Genomic DNA, 19074 nt, shown 5'->3' on the forward strand with positions numbered 1-19074 from the left:
TGGATCAGTTATTTTAGTCTTATGAACAACATATAGCATGGCAAGGAGATAAATCAATTTATTGTTATAGCTTGTGCAAATTTGTCTATTTTACAAACAAATAATTGGATGAGCAGTATTATAACACTTACAAAAATACTGTTGTAGTATTATGGTACAGTCATGATTATCAGATAGGAGGAACACAATATGGTACTGTATTACATACCATGGTATTTAATTATTTCCATATTCATGTACCATATACCACAGAATTGAATGTTACCAGGAACATGTACCATGTACAGATTTAAAAAAAATAAAAAATGTATTTAATAAAGGAAGATTAAACAGTTCTGAATATTAGACAAATATCAGATAACATGCTCTGGGTTGAGTGTAAATATGATGTTTCCATTTTCAGTAAGTTAGTCTGACCATTAAACATTAATGATATGAAAGTATTACGTGGTAAATAAAAGGTAGTTTTATGTAAATATCTTCTTGACCACACATCACCAGCTGAAGTTCTACCCCAAGGCAACATGAAATGGCTGTTAAACATGAATATTTACATTTAAATGATATTTCCATCACAATGAAAATCAGAAACAAACTGCTGCCCTAAATGCATAAAAGTATCCACAAATATAGAATAATTATATATATACAGTTGAAGTCAGAAGTTTACATACAACTTTTAAACATCCTGACATTTAATCATAGAAAACATTCCTTGTCTTAGGTCAGTTAGGATCACTATGTTTTGTCAGAATAATAATAGAGAATGATTTATTTCAGCCTTTTGTTTCTTTCATCACATTCCCAGTGGGTCAGAAGTTTTCATACACTTTGTTAGTATTTGGCAGCATTGCCTTTAAATTGTTTAACTTGGGTCAAATATTTTGGGTAGCCAAAATATTTTGAGAAGCTTGTGAGCTTCTCACAATAAGTTGCTGAAACATTGGCCCATTCCTCCAGACAGAACTGGTGTCAGGTTTTTAGGACTCCTTGCTTGCACATGCTTTTTCAGTTCTGCCACACATTTTCTATCAGATTGAGGTCAGGGCTTTGTGATGGCCACTCCAATACCTTGACTTTGTTGTCCTTAAACCATTTTGCCACAACTTTGGAGGTATGCTTGAGGTCATTGTCCATTTGGAAGACCCATTTGCAACTGAGCTTTAATTTCACGGCTGATATCTTGAGATGTTGCTTCAATATATACACATCATTTTCCTTCCTCATGGTGCCAACTATTTTGTGAAGTGCACCAGTCCCTCCTGCAGCAAAGCGCCCCACAACATGATGCTGCCACCCCCATGCTTCATGATTGCGATGGTGTTCTTGGGCTTGCAAGCCTCACCCTTTTTCCTCCAAACATAACGATGGTCATTATGGCCAAATAGTTAAATTATTGTTTCATCAGACCAGAGGAAATTTCTCCAAAAAGTAAGATCTTTGTCCCCATGTGCAATTTTCAAACAGTTGTCTAGCTTTTTTATGGCAGTTTTGGAGCAGTGGCTTCTTCTTGCTGAGCAGCCTTTCAGGTTATGTCGATATAGGACTTGTTTTACTGTGGATATAGATTCTTGTCTACCTGTTTCCTCCAGCATCTTCACAAGATTCTTTGCTGTTGTTCTGGGATTGATTTTCACTTTTTGCACCAAACTACGTTCATCTCTAGGAGACAGAATGTGCCTCCTTTTGATTTTTCCATGATGTCATACAAAGAGGCACTGAGTTTGAAGGTAGGCTTTAAAATACATCCCCAGGTAAACCTCCAATTCAGTACACCTCCTATCAGAAGCTAATTGTCTAAAGGCTTGACATCATTTTCTGGAATTTTCCAAACTGCTTAAAGGCACAGTTAACTTAGTGTATGTAAACTTCTGAACCACTGGAATTGTGATTTAGTCAATTAAAAGTGAAACAATCTGTCTGTAAACAATTGTTAAAAATGAGTTTTAATGACTTCAACCCAAGTATATGTAAACTTCTGACTTCAACTGTAAATAAATGTGTTTTTACAATAAAAAAAACAAAAAAAAATCTCTTAATCTATATTAATAATCTTAAAATGTACAAAAGGATTTTAGTTATTGATCACAGGCCATGCTGTAAAAAGTCAAATATACTATTTGTTTAAACAGTACATGAGGTATTTTTATCCTGTCTCAGCATGGATTAGGTGCAGTTCTGCACAAGTGAAAATTACATGCATTTTTAAAATAATATGGACATTTACATTGGCTGTACTTCAGTAAACTATGTGCCCTCAAGGTGTCAAATCGCATTTAATCGGCAGTAACCTTACTGAACATGTGGCAAGTTAGATTTAGTTTTATTATAAGAGACAAGTCTCAAGTTAAACACATAAATAGATAATACAAAAAAGATAATTTTTGATAATTCTATAGACAAGTCCATATGGGGATTCAGTTTGTACTCTATAAACAAGTCCATATGAGGTTACAATGAGACATCATTTGGTCTATAAAAGTAATTAACCTTGAGGTATCATTTTGAAAAAGGCAGTGTTGTTGTCTCAACTGAATGCCCATCAGGTCATGATGAACTCTGGCTTGATGCTTTACATCATAATCTTAAACTGCTAAAATTGCTGTTTGGCAATGGTAAACCTCCATTGGTGCCTCTCTGTTTCTCTCTGTGAATGGCTTGCACAAGGCTGAAGACCACAGCAGCCAGAGTAGTCCTCCCATTGCGCCCATTTTTTTCTCTGTTGGAAATCCCATTGATTGCCATCTGACGCCTTTTGGTGCTGATGAAGTACGTTCGGACACGCCCTTTCCTCTCACTGACACCCTTTATGAATATCTCTCCTCGCAACTCTAGCACAAAGCCCCAATCTGCCAGAATATTGCGCGTGGGCTCAGGAACCTGAATCCTTCCATTGACCCCAGTGCTGTCCATCCGACTTGCCAAGTTCACTGTCATGCCCCAGATATCATATTGGGGTTTGGTTGCGCCTATAACCCCGGCAACAACAGGACCGTGGGCAATTCCTTGGGGATACATTGCAGACAAAAAGAAAAAAGTCAGTGATTGACTGTCATAAATGATACTCACAGTATCTACTATTGTACATTTCTATATTTTATTTGACACAAAAAATTAGGCTGTGAGAAAAGTAAATCAGTTCGAAATATTGTACTGTCTTAAGGCTACTTCATATGACTTGCAACATTGTTCTCTAATGCACTGAACTTTATGGAACTAAGCATCAAGCCACAGAGCTACCTCCAGTGCTGCTCTGCACACAGGTCAAGTGTAGTAACGCAAAGTTTTTTCCAAGCATAGGAAAGATGCTATTTCAGTTTTTTCGATAAAACAAATTGACACAGGCACACAAATGTATGGTACTGAATGGACTGTAATTCTATCCTCAATGAATCTATGAATCTAAATATGGCATCTACTCTCACTGAGATCTAGGTCCAAGAGATCTTACCAACGCGGAGCTGGAAATTGTTAGAGGAATGTTTGTTGGTTTCTCTCAGGGTCTCCTGCATAGCCAGAGCAAACAGAACCAGCTCACTGAGATGATGCCAGTCATTTACAACATGAGACTGTGAGGCCAAGATGAAACACATAGAAAAATGGTAGCTAAATAAGCTGTAAATTATGAATCATTAACAATTTAGAAGTACAATCAAATTAATAAGTGGGATATGATTTTAATATACAGTATATGCACTTGGCTTACCTGTTTATCAGGAGATAGGCCAGACGCTGCCATGTAACAACTGCCAATGGTTTTGATTTTCTCAATGTCCAAAAAATATGACTCCTCCAACAGCTTTTTCATAGAGAGCCAGAAACAATGAGAGCTTTTATGACTAACAGATTTGAAACATGAAAATGTACGATATTTCATACCAGACAAGACCAGGAATAGTTCTGTGGACAGTCCTACCTCATCAAAGTCTGAAATTATCTCGTTGAGCAGTTTGAGACACTCAACCCCCTCATGTTTGATCGCTTTCTGTTCATAGTAGTCATTAAAGCCTGCGATGGAGGCAAACATCACCCCCACCTCATCATAGGACTGCGAATACAGCTCCTGGGAAAAAAACAACATATATTGAAACTTTTTGGTCTTTTCAGTGGTGCCTTTAAGGCAAGCATCAATTTTACTATTGCTCATGTTACCTGTCCAACTCAACCCACCCCAAGCAGGATTCGAACCAGCGATCCCCGGCATGGGAGTTGGATGTGCTAGCAAGGAGGCTAGAAAAGCCATTGCCTCTAGCCTCAGTAGCTAGTGCTACTCTAAAGGCCAGGAGAGTGAAGTTTACACACTGCACAGCTATCATGTACCAGCTGGCTACCGTTACTCTAACCCCTCTAAACCTCACTCCAATCCAGGTCACGGCACCAGAGTCACCAGTCCTACTCGACCCGCCCCAAACGAGATTTGAACCAGCAATCCCCAGCATGGGAGTCAGACACACTAGCAAGGAGTCTAGAAAAGCCATGGCCTCTAGCCTCGGTCGCTAGTGCTTCTCCAGGAGAGTGAGGTTTACACACTGCACAGCTATCACGTATAAGCTGTCTACCGTTACAATCATTCTTAAGGTTAGGTGTTTGAGCAAATCCTTATTCCTAAATTTGGTGTGTAACTTGTCCCGCACCATAAGTGCTACAGACACGTATGATACCTGAAATCATGCAGCTTTCTAAGCAATCAGATGTACAATTTACACCCGGTAGACAATAAAATGGGAGAAAATGTCCCTTGAGGTAGGCTCTTTTGAATTGGGCCAGTTAGCAACCACCATAGTAACACTCTGGCATTGTGGTACTTGTACACAGGCAAATACCACATTTTTCTTCAGAAAATTTACAAATCTAGTTTAGTCCTTACAGTATATTTCTGATCTTTATAATAAAATATTGTTAATTATTAGCAAAATCATTGATAGTGGCACATGATCATAATATATTCGTGATTTTACCTCATTATTTCTGTTCCTCTCTAGGAAGTGATGAGCGACATGTGTAGGCAAGATGTTATGCAGCAGACACTCATTGTGTTCTCTCAAGTCTCTCATCTCTTGAACTTCCTGCTGAGCCTGCAGACGCCACAGGAAGTCCAGCCTGGTTGTTGCCTCCCACTGAATCAGAGTGAGATGGTACAGAATAAGGAAAGATTCCAGACTTTACCAAGGTTTCCCATTCCCTGCCAGAGAGACATCTGCATGCTATAGAGAATTTGATGCTTCAGAGTAAAGTTTATTAAAAAAAACTGAGTACTCGTGAAAACTCCTACCCTTCGACCATTGTAGAACACAGCAATGACAAACATTGCCATCAACAAAATTGAGACTCCCTTTCTTCTGAGGAAGTGAGACCTGTTGAGTATAAGATGCAAATAAACATTATGTTTGAAAATAGTTGTTTAAATGCATTTTTGTGGAGAGCTTATAAGAGATATGACATAGACACTCACCTACTTAACTGTTCCTGCCCTGATTGGTTTATGTACAGAATGTGAAAGGACACTTCGATAAAGTATGCATAGATCATCACCACCAGCAATAGAATAGTCAACTTCAACAGTGAGCTCAGCCTCAAGAAAACAGCACAGGTCACCATCGAAACCACCCCATTTAGTACCAAGAACTGTATACATTAATGAAGTAGGCGTGAAATATAATGACAGCTAGGTGGAGTTTTTCAGAGTCATCATATCAGAACTGTTCTAATAGAAGTCATACCTCTGGATAGGAGCAGAGAGTCAGTGGCTTCTGGCTGGTCCCTTCCTCTGTTTCATTGGTGCTTGTTTCTCCTGTCTCAGTGTTACACCATATCTGGATAAGCACAAGATGAAGGAATTATAATGGATGGAAAAAATGTAAATGGTGTGTTGTAGCATTTCACCTTGTATATTTGTACCCACCACCAATTAAACCATTTGGAATGAGTCTGGCTATGAACACACCACAGCTGAATGTGGCCCAAATCAGATTTTTTCACTTACAGTGCATGTAACACAGATCTGTTAATTTGAGGACAATGTGAACAGCCACAAGTGCACTGAATCTGACATTTTCAAATCTGATCTGGGCTACTTACATAAGTGGAAATAAATTAGATACAGATCTGTATCTACGTTTTTACAATGTGCCTGCTGTGTGAAAAGCCAGGTCAGATTGAATGTGATTTTTTTTTCATCAATCTAACTCAACATTTGTTATTTGCACACTTGATTTATGGCATATATAGATGTGTTATTGTTTAAAGCTTTGAATTTTGAGTCATATCTTTTCTAGTTAATGCGTTCAGTTCTTAGGAAATAAAACAGTTCAAGCGGCTCAGAGATTGTTTGGAATACACATAATAAAATATGCACATTTACAGATAAATGTATGTACTGAAAATGCTCTGCTTGTGCAGAAAATAGTTCCTATATTTCTCTAACAGTATCAAAAAGAAAATGCAAGCAAATCAAAGGTTATTCCTGCTGTCCAAAAATGAAAATTCAAGAAAATAAAAAAACACCCTCATGCCATCCCAGATGTGTGACTTTCTTTCTTCTGCAGAACACAAATTAATATTTTTTAAAAGAATATCTCAGCTCCGTAGGTCCATACAATGCAAGTGTAAGGGAGATTTAACATTTGGTTCGATTGCTTGGACCGAACCAAAGTTTGTTTTCTCGCCTCACCCTCTTTCCCCACTGGTCTCTGTTCACATATTTTTTGGTTCCGAACCTCGGTCCAATTACGTCATCAACGGCAGCTGTTTATCAACGTAACTAGGCAACAACTCAAAAAGACATCAGCTATGCTGTGTTATTAAAGTATTCATCTCTTTGGATTTACCACAAAACCTTTCATGCACAAAACGTCAATTATGTTTGTCTGCCACAGATACACTGAATTTGCAATGATGTGAAGAATATTAGCGTTTGTCTACCACAAGCCCGCGGATGTGTTGTATGAGATGCGAAGAATGTGATTTGCTCACTGAAGGTCATTTTTTGGACACAAGCAGGTATGAGAAATAAATTAAACCATAATAATTACGATCGGGAGCCTGCAAAGATGCAAATTATACGTCATCAACAGTGGTTCACTTCCGCGATTTGGTACGGTTGCGTTTATATTAGCAGTGAACTGCACCAGAGTTCATATGAACCGTACCCCAGACCACCTTTTCAAGCGTACCCTAAGTGATTACTGTAAAAAGATGTCTTCTAAACCAATATTATAGGTGTGGGTGAGAAACAGTTCAGTATTTACGTCATTCATCTTTTGTTTTCGGTGATTCATATTCTTTGTTCATATCACCCCCTACTGGGCAGGAAGGAAAATTTCACACCTATCATATCACTTCAGAAGATATCGATTTAACCACTGGAGTCACATGGATTACTTTTATGCACACTTTATGTGCATTTTGGAGCTTTAAAATTTTGGCACCCATTCTGGCATTGTATGGACCCGCAGAGATGAAATATTCTTCAAAAACAAAATCTTTGTTTGTGTTCCTAAGATGTGTCCCGGCCTGAGAGAATGAGGGAGGAATGTGACAGGGTGGAGGGCGGGGCCGGGTCGTGATTTTACACACACGGCCCCTTATCAGGCTAATCAAGCCTCCAAGAGGGATAAAGGCAGACTGCGGACATTTATGGGCAGCTGTCCATCCTATGTGTGTGTTTGTGTCTTTTCGTTTAGTTTTATATTAAAATATTATTTATATTGTCAAGCCGGCTCTCGCCTCCTCCTTTCCATTGAACTCCCTTTACAGTTGGTTTTCATCACACACTTTCATCCAAAGCTTCTTGCAGAACATTATTACTAGAGCAACCTGAGGTTAAATACCTTGCTCGAGGGCACAATGTTGATAACTTATATAGTTGAACACTTCTTGTGGGGATCAAACTAGAACCCTTACAGTTAGGAGCTCTGACCTTTATCCCCCATGTCAACCCATTCCAAATATTAAACATATACACACTAAGGGCATATTCATAAGGGATCTTCATCCCATGAATCTCCTATGTATACATCTTTGGAGTCAAGAAATAAGGCAATATTGAATAGTATTTAATACCAGAAAAGTAGATGCTCATTGAAAACCAGTCAAAGCTGAAAACTGACTGGGGGCCCTAGAAGTCAGCTTGCACAGTAAAAGCTTCCTTTGGGAGTCTTGGGACATGCAGCCTGAGGTTTTGCCAATGGCTGTCTGAGGGGTACTGGCCCAACTGTACGAATCACCAGTTAAACTAATTACAAGTACTCTAATGTTAACACTGAACCAGATTTGGCAGAGAGAAGCAAAAACACATATTAAAGACATCTCACCATGTCACAGGGGACCATTCCAAAGTTGATGGCAATGGCTGTGATGGTGAGCAAGTTGCGCATAGTGTTGTTCTCATGAATCCAGCAGCAGAACTGCTGAAGAACAATGGGAGAACATTTGAACTCCTCAGCTAGGACCATCACCAGGAGTAACAGATAGCCCAGGAAGAATAGACTGAATTGGACTGCTGTCCAATAATATAACCTACAGGTAGAAAATATAGGCGGTGAAGATGAAGAAGACATTTAAGTGAAGATTAAAACAAAAGCTTTTAAGCAGTAGTACAGGTGCTTTATTCAGGTGCTGAACACTGACTGGCTAGACACTTTACCTGGGCGCAGGGATGAGGGCCTGGACTGCCATAAGCAGGAGGAGCATGATGAAGGAGCAGACCAAATTGGTCTTAAACATCTCATCCCTCATCTGTGAGAACTAAGCAAAGATCAAAGCAACAGTGAATTTTTTTAACAAACCCTAAAGCATGATTTGATAACTCTTAAACGCATAGATGTGAAGAGGAAATAATGGGGAGAGAATATTAACTCAGATTTGTATCCCTACAGCGAACATCAACATCTCCATGTCATCAACACTATCATTACCTTCTCTTCAATGTTCATGTCCTTAAAGACCAGTGTGACTGGAGTGATGTGTTCCTGACGCATTCGCTCGCTACTGCGTAGATCGATGGCATGGTCGATGCGTTTGTTTATCTCCTTGGATCTGTGTGCTAATGAATTAGGAAGCTGTGTGTAAGAGCCATTGGTGAAGGAGGCCAAGATCTGCAATGTTAAGGTCACCAAAGAGTGTCAGGCTAACTGTAAGAATTAGAAACCATTAAGACAACATTTGTATGTGTTTTATTGACCGGAAAGGGCCATACACAGTTAATATCAATGATGTTGCCAAATGGAAACTCCATGTTCCAAGGGTGGCTGTTTTGCTGGGTTTTCCGAGGTTCCGTTTCCACATCATCTAGGTCCTCTTCCTTGTGGCAGATAAGGAAAGTGTCAATGTTGTGTTTTCGTAGAAACTCATTGCGTTCATATCCACGCCCATCTTCTGTTTTGTAGTTCCCCTCTAGGAAGTCTAGGGTAGCGCGTGAAATATGGATGCGTCTGTAGACGAAGTAGACAGTCAGAAGAATGTGCTACACAAGAGAACAGTGCAAATGCAGTTCCCTATAAAAATCAAATCCATTTTTAATCATTGGTAACTAGTCTGTAGTGAAAATTGTGGTAATGTAGGATTGGGGTGTTTCTGTATTATCTGTCAATCCACTGCTAAATCTTCAGTCAGCCTCTCTATAGAGTCTTACATGTGATCACAACCTTATATTAATGTATTGATTTCACTCTTTATATTTTGATTCAACTGTAGTTAAAATGCCTCTTTTTCTTTAGCCTTGATTACTCACCCAGGAATACCCCCTGCTTCAAGCATGTTGGCAATGCCGACATCCCAGGACCAAACGTCAAACTGCCATTTCTGTAGGCCCAGAACACCACACAAAACAGTGCCAGAGTGGATCCCAATCCGCATGTCCATATCTAAGTGTAGTTGCTTTCTTACAGATCTAAAAATATACATATAGAAACCTGTGATAACTGACTATACAATCAAGCTCAAAGGGAAACTAAACTAATATTTGCTTAAGCAACAAATACATGCAAATCCAATAATTCAGCTTTTTCAACTAGGTAACCAAAAATTATGTTCACTAGATGCAGTGTTGCAATTAAACACACTTCTAGTTTCTAAATCAGGATTATTTGTCAAATTTGTATTCTTTAGATAAGGGACAAAACATGTCCTACATACTGTAACAAAGTCCTATTTATGTTAAAAATCAAGAAACTCGTTATAATAAAAATAAAAGTGAAATCTAAAAGAAATGAGTATAGTCAGGGCATTCATTAAGTAAACTTTAAATTATATTTTCCATTAAAAAAACTGCCAATCAAAGTTGTGTCCTCACTTTGTGTCATTTTTTTAATAATCCTGAATAAATCAGACAATGTCATGGTAAGTTATAACTCTGAGGACTTCCCATTATGATAATTTCTGTTATGAATTGTGGGATAAATGTTGGTATTATAGTTTAGGTTATAGAGGCAGTTTCAACTGAGGAAAAAAATGCCTCCAGAGTTCAATACATGGTTGAGATGGAAAAATCCATCAGAATTTTGTGTGAAAACAGGAAAAAAAACAAATTATAGAATGTATTTTACTACTGAACTCCTTTACTGAACACCATTATTTATTTATTTTATCCCCTTTTCTCCCTAATTTCTGAATGCCCAATTTCCACTACTTACTAGGTCCTCACGGTGACGCGTTTACTCACCTCAATCCAGGTTGCGGAGGACAAGTCTCAGTTGCCTCCACTTCTGAGACCGTCAATCCACGCATCTTATCACGTGGCTCGTTGTGCATGACACAGCGGAGACTCACTGCATATGGAGGCTCATGCTACTCTCCGCAAACCACACACAACATACCACGCACCCCATTGAGAGCAAAAAACGCTAATCGTGACCACAAGGAGGTTACCCCATGTGAATCTACCATCCCTAGCAACCGGGCCAATTTAGTTGCTTAGGAGACCTGGCTGGAGTCACTCAGAACACCCTGGATCCGTACTCGCGACTCAAGGTGTGGTAGTCAGCATCAATACTCGCTGAGCTACCCAGGCCCCCACTGAACACCATTATTCGATAATTAAAGACTTCACACTCTTGTTGGATGTATCAAATTAAAATAGCAATTAAGTGTGTCTGACTGAGCTGACACAAATTACAGAAAAATGTAAGTTATGTAAATTTTCAGAAAAAAAGTGTATTTATAAAAACTTGTTTCCTTACATGGTTCTTAAGCAGAGACATTTGTCTACAAATATATCCATTTCAAATTACTTTAGAATTAAAAAATGAAAAACTTTTGTCCCTTCACTCAAGAATCAGCCAACTTCAAGTAATGTTGAGAATATTTAGGCAAGGCAAGTTTATTTATATAGCATATTTCATACTCAATGGCAATGCAAAGTGCTTTATAAAAAAGGATAAAGAAAATACAAGATCCCTCTGTATCTTTACACTGGTTTAAAAAAACAGAGCACACACAGGGAATGACACAGCATTGTACCGTATGGTGCTGATCATGGCTAGTCCCATTTCCACACAGTAGCGGGCATGTGCCCTCTGGGGCTCTGGCACTCCAGACACACAGTAGTAACAGTCCCCCAAGATCTTTATTCTCATGCAGTGATGCTCCTTCAAAGACATACACAGAGATATTTTGAACAAGTCATGGATGAGTTAATTGTCCTCTGTGGTGTTTAACAATGATTCGAAATTATATATGGTAGCTATAAAAGTCTGAATTCAAACAGTAATCTTTAATGCTTTAATCTTTAAAGTAAGCTCACCTCAGCTAGCCGGTCAAAACGTCCAAAAAGCTCATTGAGCAAGCGCACTAACTCCTGAGCGGACATGTTCATGGATAACAGTGTGAAGCCCTTTATGTCAGCAAAGAGGATACTGAGAAGGAAAGATGTAGAGAATATATGATCATAATAAAAGGTAGGGAAGTGACAAGAGTAAGATTTTAAAATTCACCACAATATTGAAATTAAAGGGTTATTATATCTAACAGATCTTACTATCTCCAACCACACCAATCAGCAATGAATTATGGATTGTTCCATATGGACCAAAATTCACTCTGAAATTCCAATGGCATTAGGTGCTGGGGACACCATAAATATTATATTCTTAGGAGAGGTCTTTTGGTTCTGCTTTTGAGAACCAAAAGACCTCTTCTAGAAAGCATTTCATCAGGACTTCTGATTTGGCAGATTTAATCCATCTCTTGCTAAATAACTGTTACTGAGACATGACCTGTTATATGCTATAAGATACCTGACGTCTTTGTACTGATGGATGTATATTTTGTGAAATTGCTGTGGAACAAGCTCATCATCCATAGAAGTCATATCAGCAATCATCTCCAAGGCAACAAAGCGAGGAAGGATAGACAGAACTAAACGCTCCTGAGGAGGGAACAAAAGCTGACCTTAGAGATACTGTGTAAACAAACACAATTGTTGTATCTATCTCATATCTTCTACATTCTAGATCTGGGACTGTATTCCCAAAGGTTTTATCTTACCACTAGGAATTCTCCAAATAGTTCCTAGCTAACAGTTTATATGGAAAAACATAAGTAAAGGGAAATTTGGAGGCAGTATCACCGTTATAGTAAAAAAGGAGGTGTGGGAACTAATACTGTATTTTTCCACATCAATGTGGCATTTCCTCTGATTTTGAGAAATATTGAAAAGTGTGAGAAACTGGGAGTCTCTTATGTCTCAGTCAAGTGCAGAGATCGCAGACAAATATCTGCCACAGGTAATTGGTTCATCCATTCTGTGTAATTGTAATCATCCACAGCAAATTCATATTTTTCACTAGCATTCGATGTGGCCTATAATTACAAAGTGAATTTAGATTTATCTCAAATTAGTTGCATTATACTTCACCCCAAACAGTAGGCTGGGTGCTTTATCTTTGGGGTAATTGGGTTTTTACATTCCTAACTAACTTAATAATAATGAAAACACACTCGCAATATAATTTTCACTGATAGTAAACAGCAGCCATGCTTCAGATCGTTTGTGATTCACTCTTATGGACTTATGAGTACTCAGGACAACTTGGATTTAATGAGCTACCTAAAAGGGATAGTTCACCTAAAAATTGAAAATTCTCTCATTGTTTTCTCACCCTTATGCCATCCCAGATGTGCATGACTTTATTTCTTGGAGACACCATAAAAATTACAAGTCCTAAAATTAGGCGTAACACTCCCAAAAATTTTAGGAGTTGCTCCTAAATTTCCAAGTTAGGAACTGCTTTTAGCCTTGTGATTTTTTTGTGAATATAGGTCCTGTTCTTCCAGTTCTGTGTAAGAGAAACGTGATTTTTTGTTGAATATACAGACGTCAAGCCTCCTTGCCTGTCTCTGGTTTTCTGTTTCCAGTTTCATGCGGCCTTCGATGCAGCGGCGTGTCTCCAAAAAGGCTTGTCTCTGGGATCGGTCTGTCAGGTAATGGACAAACAGACCCGCCACATTCATGCTTATGTACAATAAAGCCTTGGAAAGAATCTAAGGATGGAAACAACAGGGCCTTTTAGTACAAGTCTCTAAGAAAATTCTCTATGAATTTACACAACAATGGGACCGATACAAGAAGTAAAAGGCAATAGATGTAACTGGAAGGACTATAACCAGACAGACATTATATCCTCTTGGGTGACCTGAGAAATAGTGAAGGGGTTTACTTGAAGGCTGAGAAAATTACAATTGGGTGATACATTTTGAGAGCTATTAAAAAAAATAGCTTAGGCAACTGGTATGAAAGGCTGTGAAGTCAAAGTGTTTGAGAAATTAGGTTGCACATATACATATATATATATATATATATATAGGTGCTCACAAAACAAATAGATGTAATGGGCCTTGCTCATTGTTTTCAGCCAACATGTAGTGAAAATAGGTAAAGACAAATCTACCATTTATCCATCCATTCATCATCATGTACTCATTTATCCATCAATCCATCCATTACATGTACTCGATCATTGACCCATCCATTCTTCCATCCACCCATTCATATCATCTCTACCTTTCTCAGTAGTCCCACTTCACCGAAGTGGCATATAGTCTCTGCAATTAGGTGCAGTGTGGAGGTAAGTGTGCCAGCTCCAATGGCCCAGAGCAGTGGCAGTGGCAGCAGAGTGTATGTGGCAAATAAAGTAAACAGAACATACCAGGATTGGTCTCTCTCCAACCCATATGCCAGTCCACCCAATACCTGAGCAGTCTGTGACAGCCAGCTAGCCATGCCAGCATAATGCAACCATTTTGGTGAATGTGAACGTTTACAGGTGAGTACCAAAACACACAGGGCAACAGCACAGGCCATGAAGAACCCTGTGAAACAGCCCAGCAGTGTGTCTGAACCCTCTGGAGCCAAGGCCAGGTAGAGAAAAAGTAGGTGCAGTTTGGCAGCTGCATCTATGATGTTAGTGACAACTAAAGAGGTTCTTCTAGTGTGTGAAGAATGCCGCTGGTAGAGTTTCTCAAGGTCTCGTGATTTAAAGGTGTGTCTCAATGTTGGCACATACACCCCATGGATGGTGTGGCCCCAGTGAGCAAAAAAGTCGGCATCACTAATATAGTGTGTAGCTGTTCCGGTCTGTGAAGACGAGGAGCTGCTACGTTCTCCAAAAAAGGATGGATGTACTCTTGCTGCTGAGGAACGCCGTTTGGTCATGCCCCGTGATGCTTTACTGCGTATCTGTTGGTTGATTTCCTCGATATAGTCATCAGTGGCGTAAATCTTCCGGGCTGGCTCCACACCAACTTGCTCCCTCAGCTCTCGCTGGCTGATGATGTGTTTGACAGCGTTCTGCCACAGCAGCTGCTTGCGCCGCAAGCCTGGAGACATTGGAGTGGGAATACAGGTTGGAGGCTGCATCTTGTGGATGTCAGTCACATCACTGAATGTTACCATGCTAGCCAGAGACTTGTCTTGTCACTGTTATCTATGAAATAGTGACTCAGTGAACCTCCTTTCTGGTGAGTTTAGATGGCCCATAAGGTTCATCTCCATCTGAAAGCAGAGAAATTACACATTAAAGCTAGATACACTTGATCAACAATTTCTATATTATCTGAAATATATGTTCGCGCTCGACCTCTCTCACACACTCGTGGACACATATTATACCCGAAAAGTACACACTTGAGGCCCAAACTTACTCGTGAGAGGAAAAACAGAGTCGTCATGTCAGCGCACTCCTGCATCTCAGTGTGGATGAAAAAACATTTATAAAGTTAATAACGGGAATATGGCGATACACATCTTGGCGATTTTGAAGCGATGTTACTTCTGACGAGAGCTGCAACAATAAAGGTAATCTCTCTCATTTTAAGAGTTTCTCTCTTTCAATCCATCCATCCATCCATCCATCGTCAACCGCTTATCCTGTGTACAGGGTCGAGGGGGGCTGGAGCCTATCCCAGCTAACATTGGGCGAAAGGCGGGGGACACCCTGGACAGGTCGCCAGTCCATCGCAGGGCCACACATAGACAGACATACACTCACACTCACCTCCACATCCACATCCACATCCACACCTAGGGCAATTTTTTTGGAGACACCAATTAACCTAGCCTGCATGTCTTTTGGATGGTGGGAGGAAGCCAGAGTACCCGGAGAGAACCCACACAGACACGGGGAGAACATGCAAACTCCACACAGAAAGGCCGGGGCAACCAGGGTTTGAACCCACGACCTTCTTGCTGTGAGGCGACAGTGCTAACCGCTGCACCACCGTGCCGCCCCTCTTTCAATCCATCAAATGCAAATACACACACATGCACAAACGCACTACCTTATTACTCAAGTAAGTCCTCGAGTAAAGCAGCACAAGCTTCCGTTGCTAGTTCTCGTTTTCGAATTAGATGTGAATATATTTCACATTTTAGAATAATAGTAAAGTCATAAAAACTATGGAATAACAAATGGAATTGAGAATTATGTTGTGACTGAACAATATTCAAAATAAATCAAAACTGTGTTATATTTTAGCATTTTCAAAGTAGTCACCCTTTGCCTAGAATTTGCAAGACATGTACTCGTGATATTTTCCTCAACCAACTTCTTCAGGTATCACCCTGGGATGCTTTTAAAACAGTATTGAAGGAGTTCGCATCTATGTTGGGCACTTATTTGGCTGTTTATCTTTATTATTTGGCCAAGTCATAAATTTAAAAAACTGTTTTTTTTATTATTACATTTTAGTTTTATAATGAAATAAATTAATATGGTGGCACTGTTACGAATGGGCAGCGAAGGCAGACGAGGAGATGAGGATCCAAGTGCAGTTCAACTTTTATTGAGGAACAAACAAGGCAGGTACATGGAAAACACGGGAACAAAGGAAAAACCCTCGATGGGGAAATGAACACAAGACTGAGGAAAACGGGCAGGGCACACAAGGCTGACGAAACGGCAGCGAACACAAGGCTGACGAACACGGCACGGACACACACACACTGAGCACACACAGCAGGCACACACACACACTGACGACACACACACAGGCACACACACACACTGAGCACACACAGCAGGCACACACACACACTGAGGCACACAGGCAGGCACACACACAGACTGAGCAAACAGGCAGGCACACACACACACTGAGCACACACGAGCAGGCACACACACACCAGGCTAACAACATTCAACGATAGACAGTGACTAAACAAACAGACAGGGTTAAATACGTGGACATGGGAAGACAGGAACCAATGAACAAACAGAACTCAAACAAGATAACTAGGTGATTAACAGAAGCAAAATGGCAAATAAACGAGGGCAGGTGCAAACAATGAACAGTGAACACGAAAGCTAACAAAGAGACTATGGAGTTACACAAGGGACAAAAGTGAAAACTAAGGAATGCAAAAGTGACAAAAATGGCAAACAAAAGGGCAACAGTGAAACAAGACAGGTAACCCTAACAGGCACAATTATATTTTTGTTTATAAAACTAATTTCAAACATTTAAGCACACGCCTATGTCACTATGAAATGAGAAACATTTCAGTCATGTTTTGACCGGTAGTGTATGTGTGTGTGTGTGTGTGTGTGTGTGTGTATATATATATATATGTACATAGTGTGTATGTATATATATATATATATATATATATATATAAATAGACATAGTGTATATATATATCAGTAAATTACTAATATATATATAAATAATCTGTACATGCTATGCTAAATTTGCCCAGTCTTTTAAAATTTACTGTAGTTTTTTTTATTTACTCAATTTTGTTACATTGCTTTTGTATATGCTATCATGTTATTTATAATGGACTTTATAATGTTATAATGCCTGTTATGATACATTTTATTGTATTGTTGACACCATAAGTCAGATCTGTTTAAGTTGACCTGTGGTGTCATTATGTGCTCTGAAACAGGCTGCCAGATTTAGCACTGAGTTCCATAATACTTTTAGCTGCTATAAACAATCAAGTTCTGTGTGGCTTTTACCCACCATACAAAACCCAACCCACACCTACAATACCAATATAAACCAGCTCTTCTGCAGAAGGCATAGATGAGTTTACAGACTGCAATAGTAAACATAGTCTGTCAACGTAATAGATCTTTTATCCAAACATTACCATATAGTACAGTGCGTTAAATAACTATAATGTCTGATGTGTGATCTCTAAAATTAGACATTTGGAAATACTACAAATACTAAAATACTTGAATACATTTTTGTGCAGTCATTACTATGTTTACATTAAAAAACTACTATCTGTAAAATATTGAAACATTAGGAACATTGTTGTTGTTGAATAAACTAAAAAGATTTATATATTTTTCCTTGAAGAGGAGCATTTCACATACATAGCACTATAACATAATGGAATTATACACATATATATATATATATATATATATATAATCAGCTTACCTGTAAGATAACAAAATTCCCAACACGTTTGTGCACATTCTGCTGCTCTTAGAGAAATCCAGTACAGTTCCTTAGACGAGTCTTTCTCTTGATTCTCGGCATCCTACATAATGTGATCACATCACTCTTCTCAAATTGCAAGAAAAAAAAAGGAAAACAAATATATCAGCAACGTAGATTCCACCTTGGTAAAGGTACATTAATTTCATGAGTGAGAACTGAGTGTGTTTTTCTTATTCACTGAGCTGAGAAGCGATCAACAGATTTCCCGGCAGGGAGATGGAAGCTCAACTTGCCCAAATAGGATTACTTACTCTGCACTGATGCCCTGGCTACTCAAATTATCCATCACTGATGTCACATGATGCAGACTATAGATGATTTGAGCCCTTCAGGGTCAAGGGTCTCCATGTATTATCTGCCCCGTATTACCTGAACAACTCTCCTGAGAGATTTCTGTAAGGAGACATTTATGGGGTTTTCTTTTTGCACATTTTATTGTACACATGAAGGAATGTGCATCTAGATTTGTCAGATTTGAGGTTGCATTCATGTCCGTAACAAACGGTGTGAGACCAAGCAAGCAACACAAGTGGCCTCGATATACAGTACTTCTGTACTACTCGAACAACTCTCCTGAGAGATTTCTGTCAAGAGACATTTACTTCTTGCAATCTCCCATGAAAATATATATAGGAAAACTATAAAAAAGTAAATAATGATCACTAATGTTAATGATCACTGGCATTAAATTTATATTTAGAATAATGGAGAAATTAAATAGAAGCTGGGTAGAGGAGCCAAAAAAAGAAAAGTAAGGGATTGACTGAGCTGGGCAGGTCAGAAGGATGAGGTAATGTTGACTATAAGCTGGATAAAGTGCCTGAGACTGAATTTAGTAATTGTGCACAATGCGCAAGACCTCAGACATTGACCTGATGAGAGAAAAGTCCTCAGATAACCTAATACAAAATCAGCCAATACCAATCAAACTAAAATCCAAAGCCAACTAGCGTATCGCTTACAATAAATTGTACAGTGATGATATCATATACATATACATACCATGGCATTTACACATTTGGCAGATGCTTTTGTCCAAAGCGACTTTTGCATTCAATGTAGATATAGTATCAGTTTGGTGTTGCTAGCACCACACTGTAAAAAAGCAAACAAACCAAAAAC

At 39.0% G+C, this 19074-nt stretch overlaps 1 protein-coding gene across 1 annotated transcript; it reads right to left on the reverse strand.

Annotated features, from left to right (window-relative positions):
• Positions 1–1981: 1981 nt before the first annotated feature.
• LOC127624151 (adenylate cyclase type 8-like) lies at positions 1982–14890 on the reverse strand. Its single transcript, XM_052098834.1, has 18 exons — positions 14000–14890; positions 13330–13479; positions 12234–12364; positions 11741–11852; positions 11458–11585; positions 9731–9889; positions 9232–9431; positions 8916–9097; positions 8645–8745; positions 8313–8517; positions 5721–5813; positions 5453–5625; positions 5273–5354; positions 4959–5117; positions 3917–4063; positions 3707–3799; positions 3452–3569; positions 1982–3005 (listed from the first exon to the last, which is right to left on the reverse strand). The coding sequence occupies exons 1-18, from the start codon at positions 14888–14890 to the stop codon at positions 2578–2580; spliced, it is 3552 nt and encodes a 1183-aa protein (XP_051954794.1). The 3' UTR covers positions 1982–2577.
• Between the last annotated feature and the right edge of the window lie 4184 nt (positions 14891–19074).

This window comes from Xyrauchen texanus, chromosome 30 (assembly GCF_025860055.1).
Source record: "Xyrauchen texanus isolate HMW12.3.18 chromosome 30, RBS_HiC_50CHRs, whole genome shotgun sequence".
In the NCBI taxonomy this organism is placed as follows: Eukaryota; Metazoa; Chordata; class Actinopteri; order Cypriniformes; family Catostomidae; genus Xyrauchen; species Xyrauchen texanus.

Excerpts from the sequence above, each read along its gene's own strand:
- LOC127624151 (XM_052098834.1), bottom strand. The coding sequence starts at position 14,890 with ATGGTAACATTCAGTGATGTGACTGACATCCACAAGATGCAGCCTCCA. Across the intron at positions 5,118-5,272 it reads TGTTCTACAATGGTCGAAGG|TGGGAGGCAACAACCAGGCT; the intron begins GTAGGAGTTTTC and ends ACTCTGATTCAG. Across the intron at positions 4,064-4,958 it reads AGAGGAACAGAAATAATGAG|GAGCTGTATTCGCAGTCCTA; the intron begins GTAAAATCACGA and ends TTTTTTTCCCAG.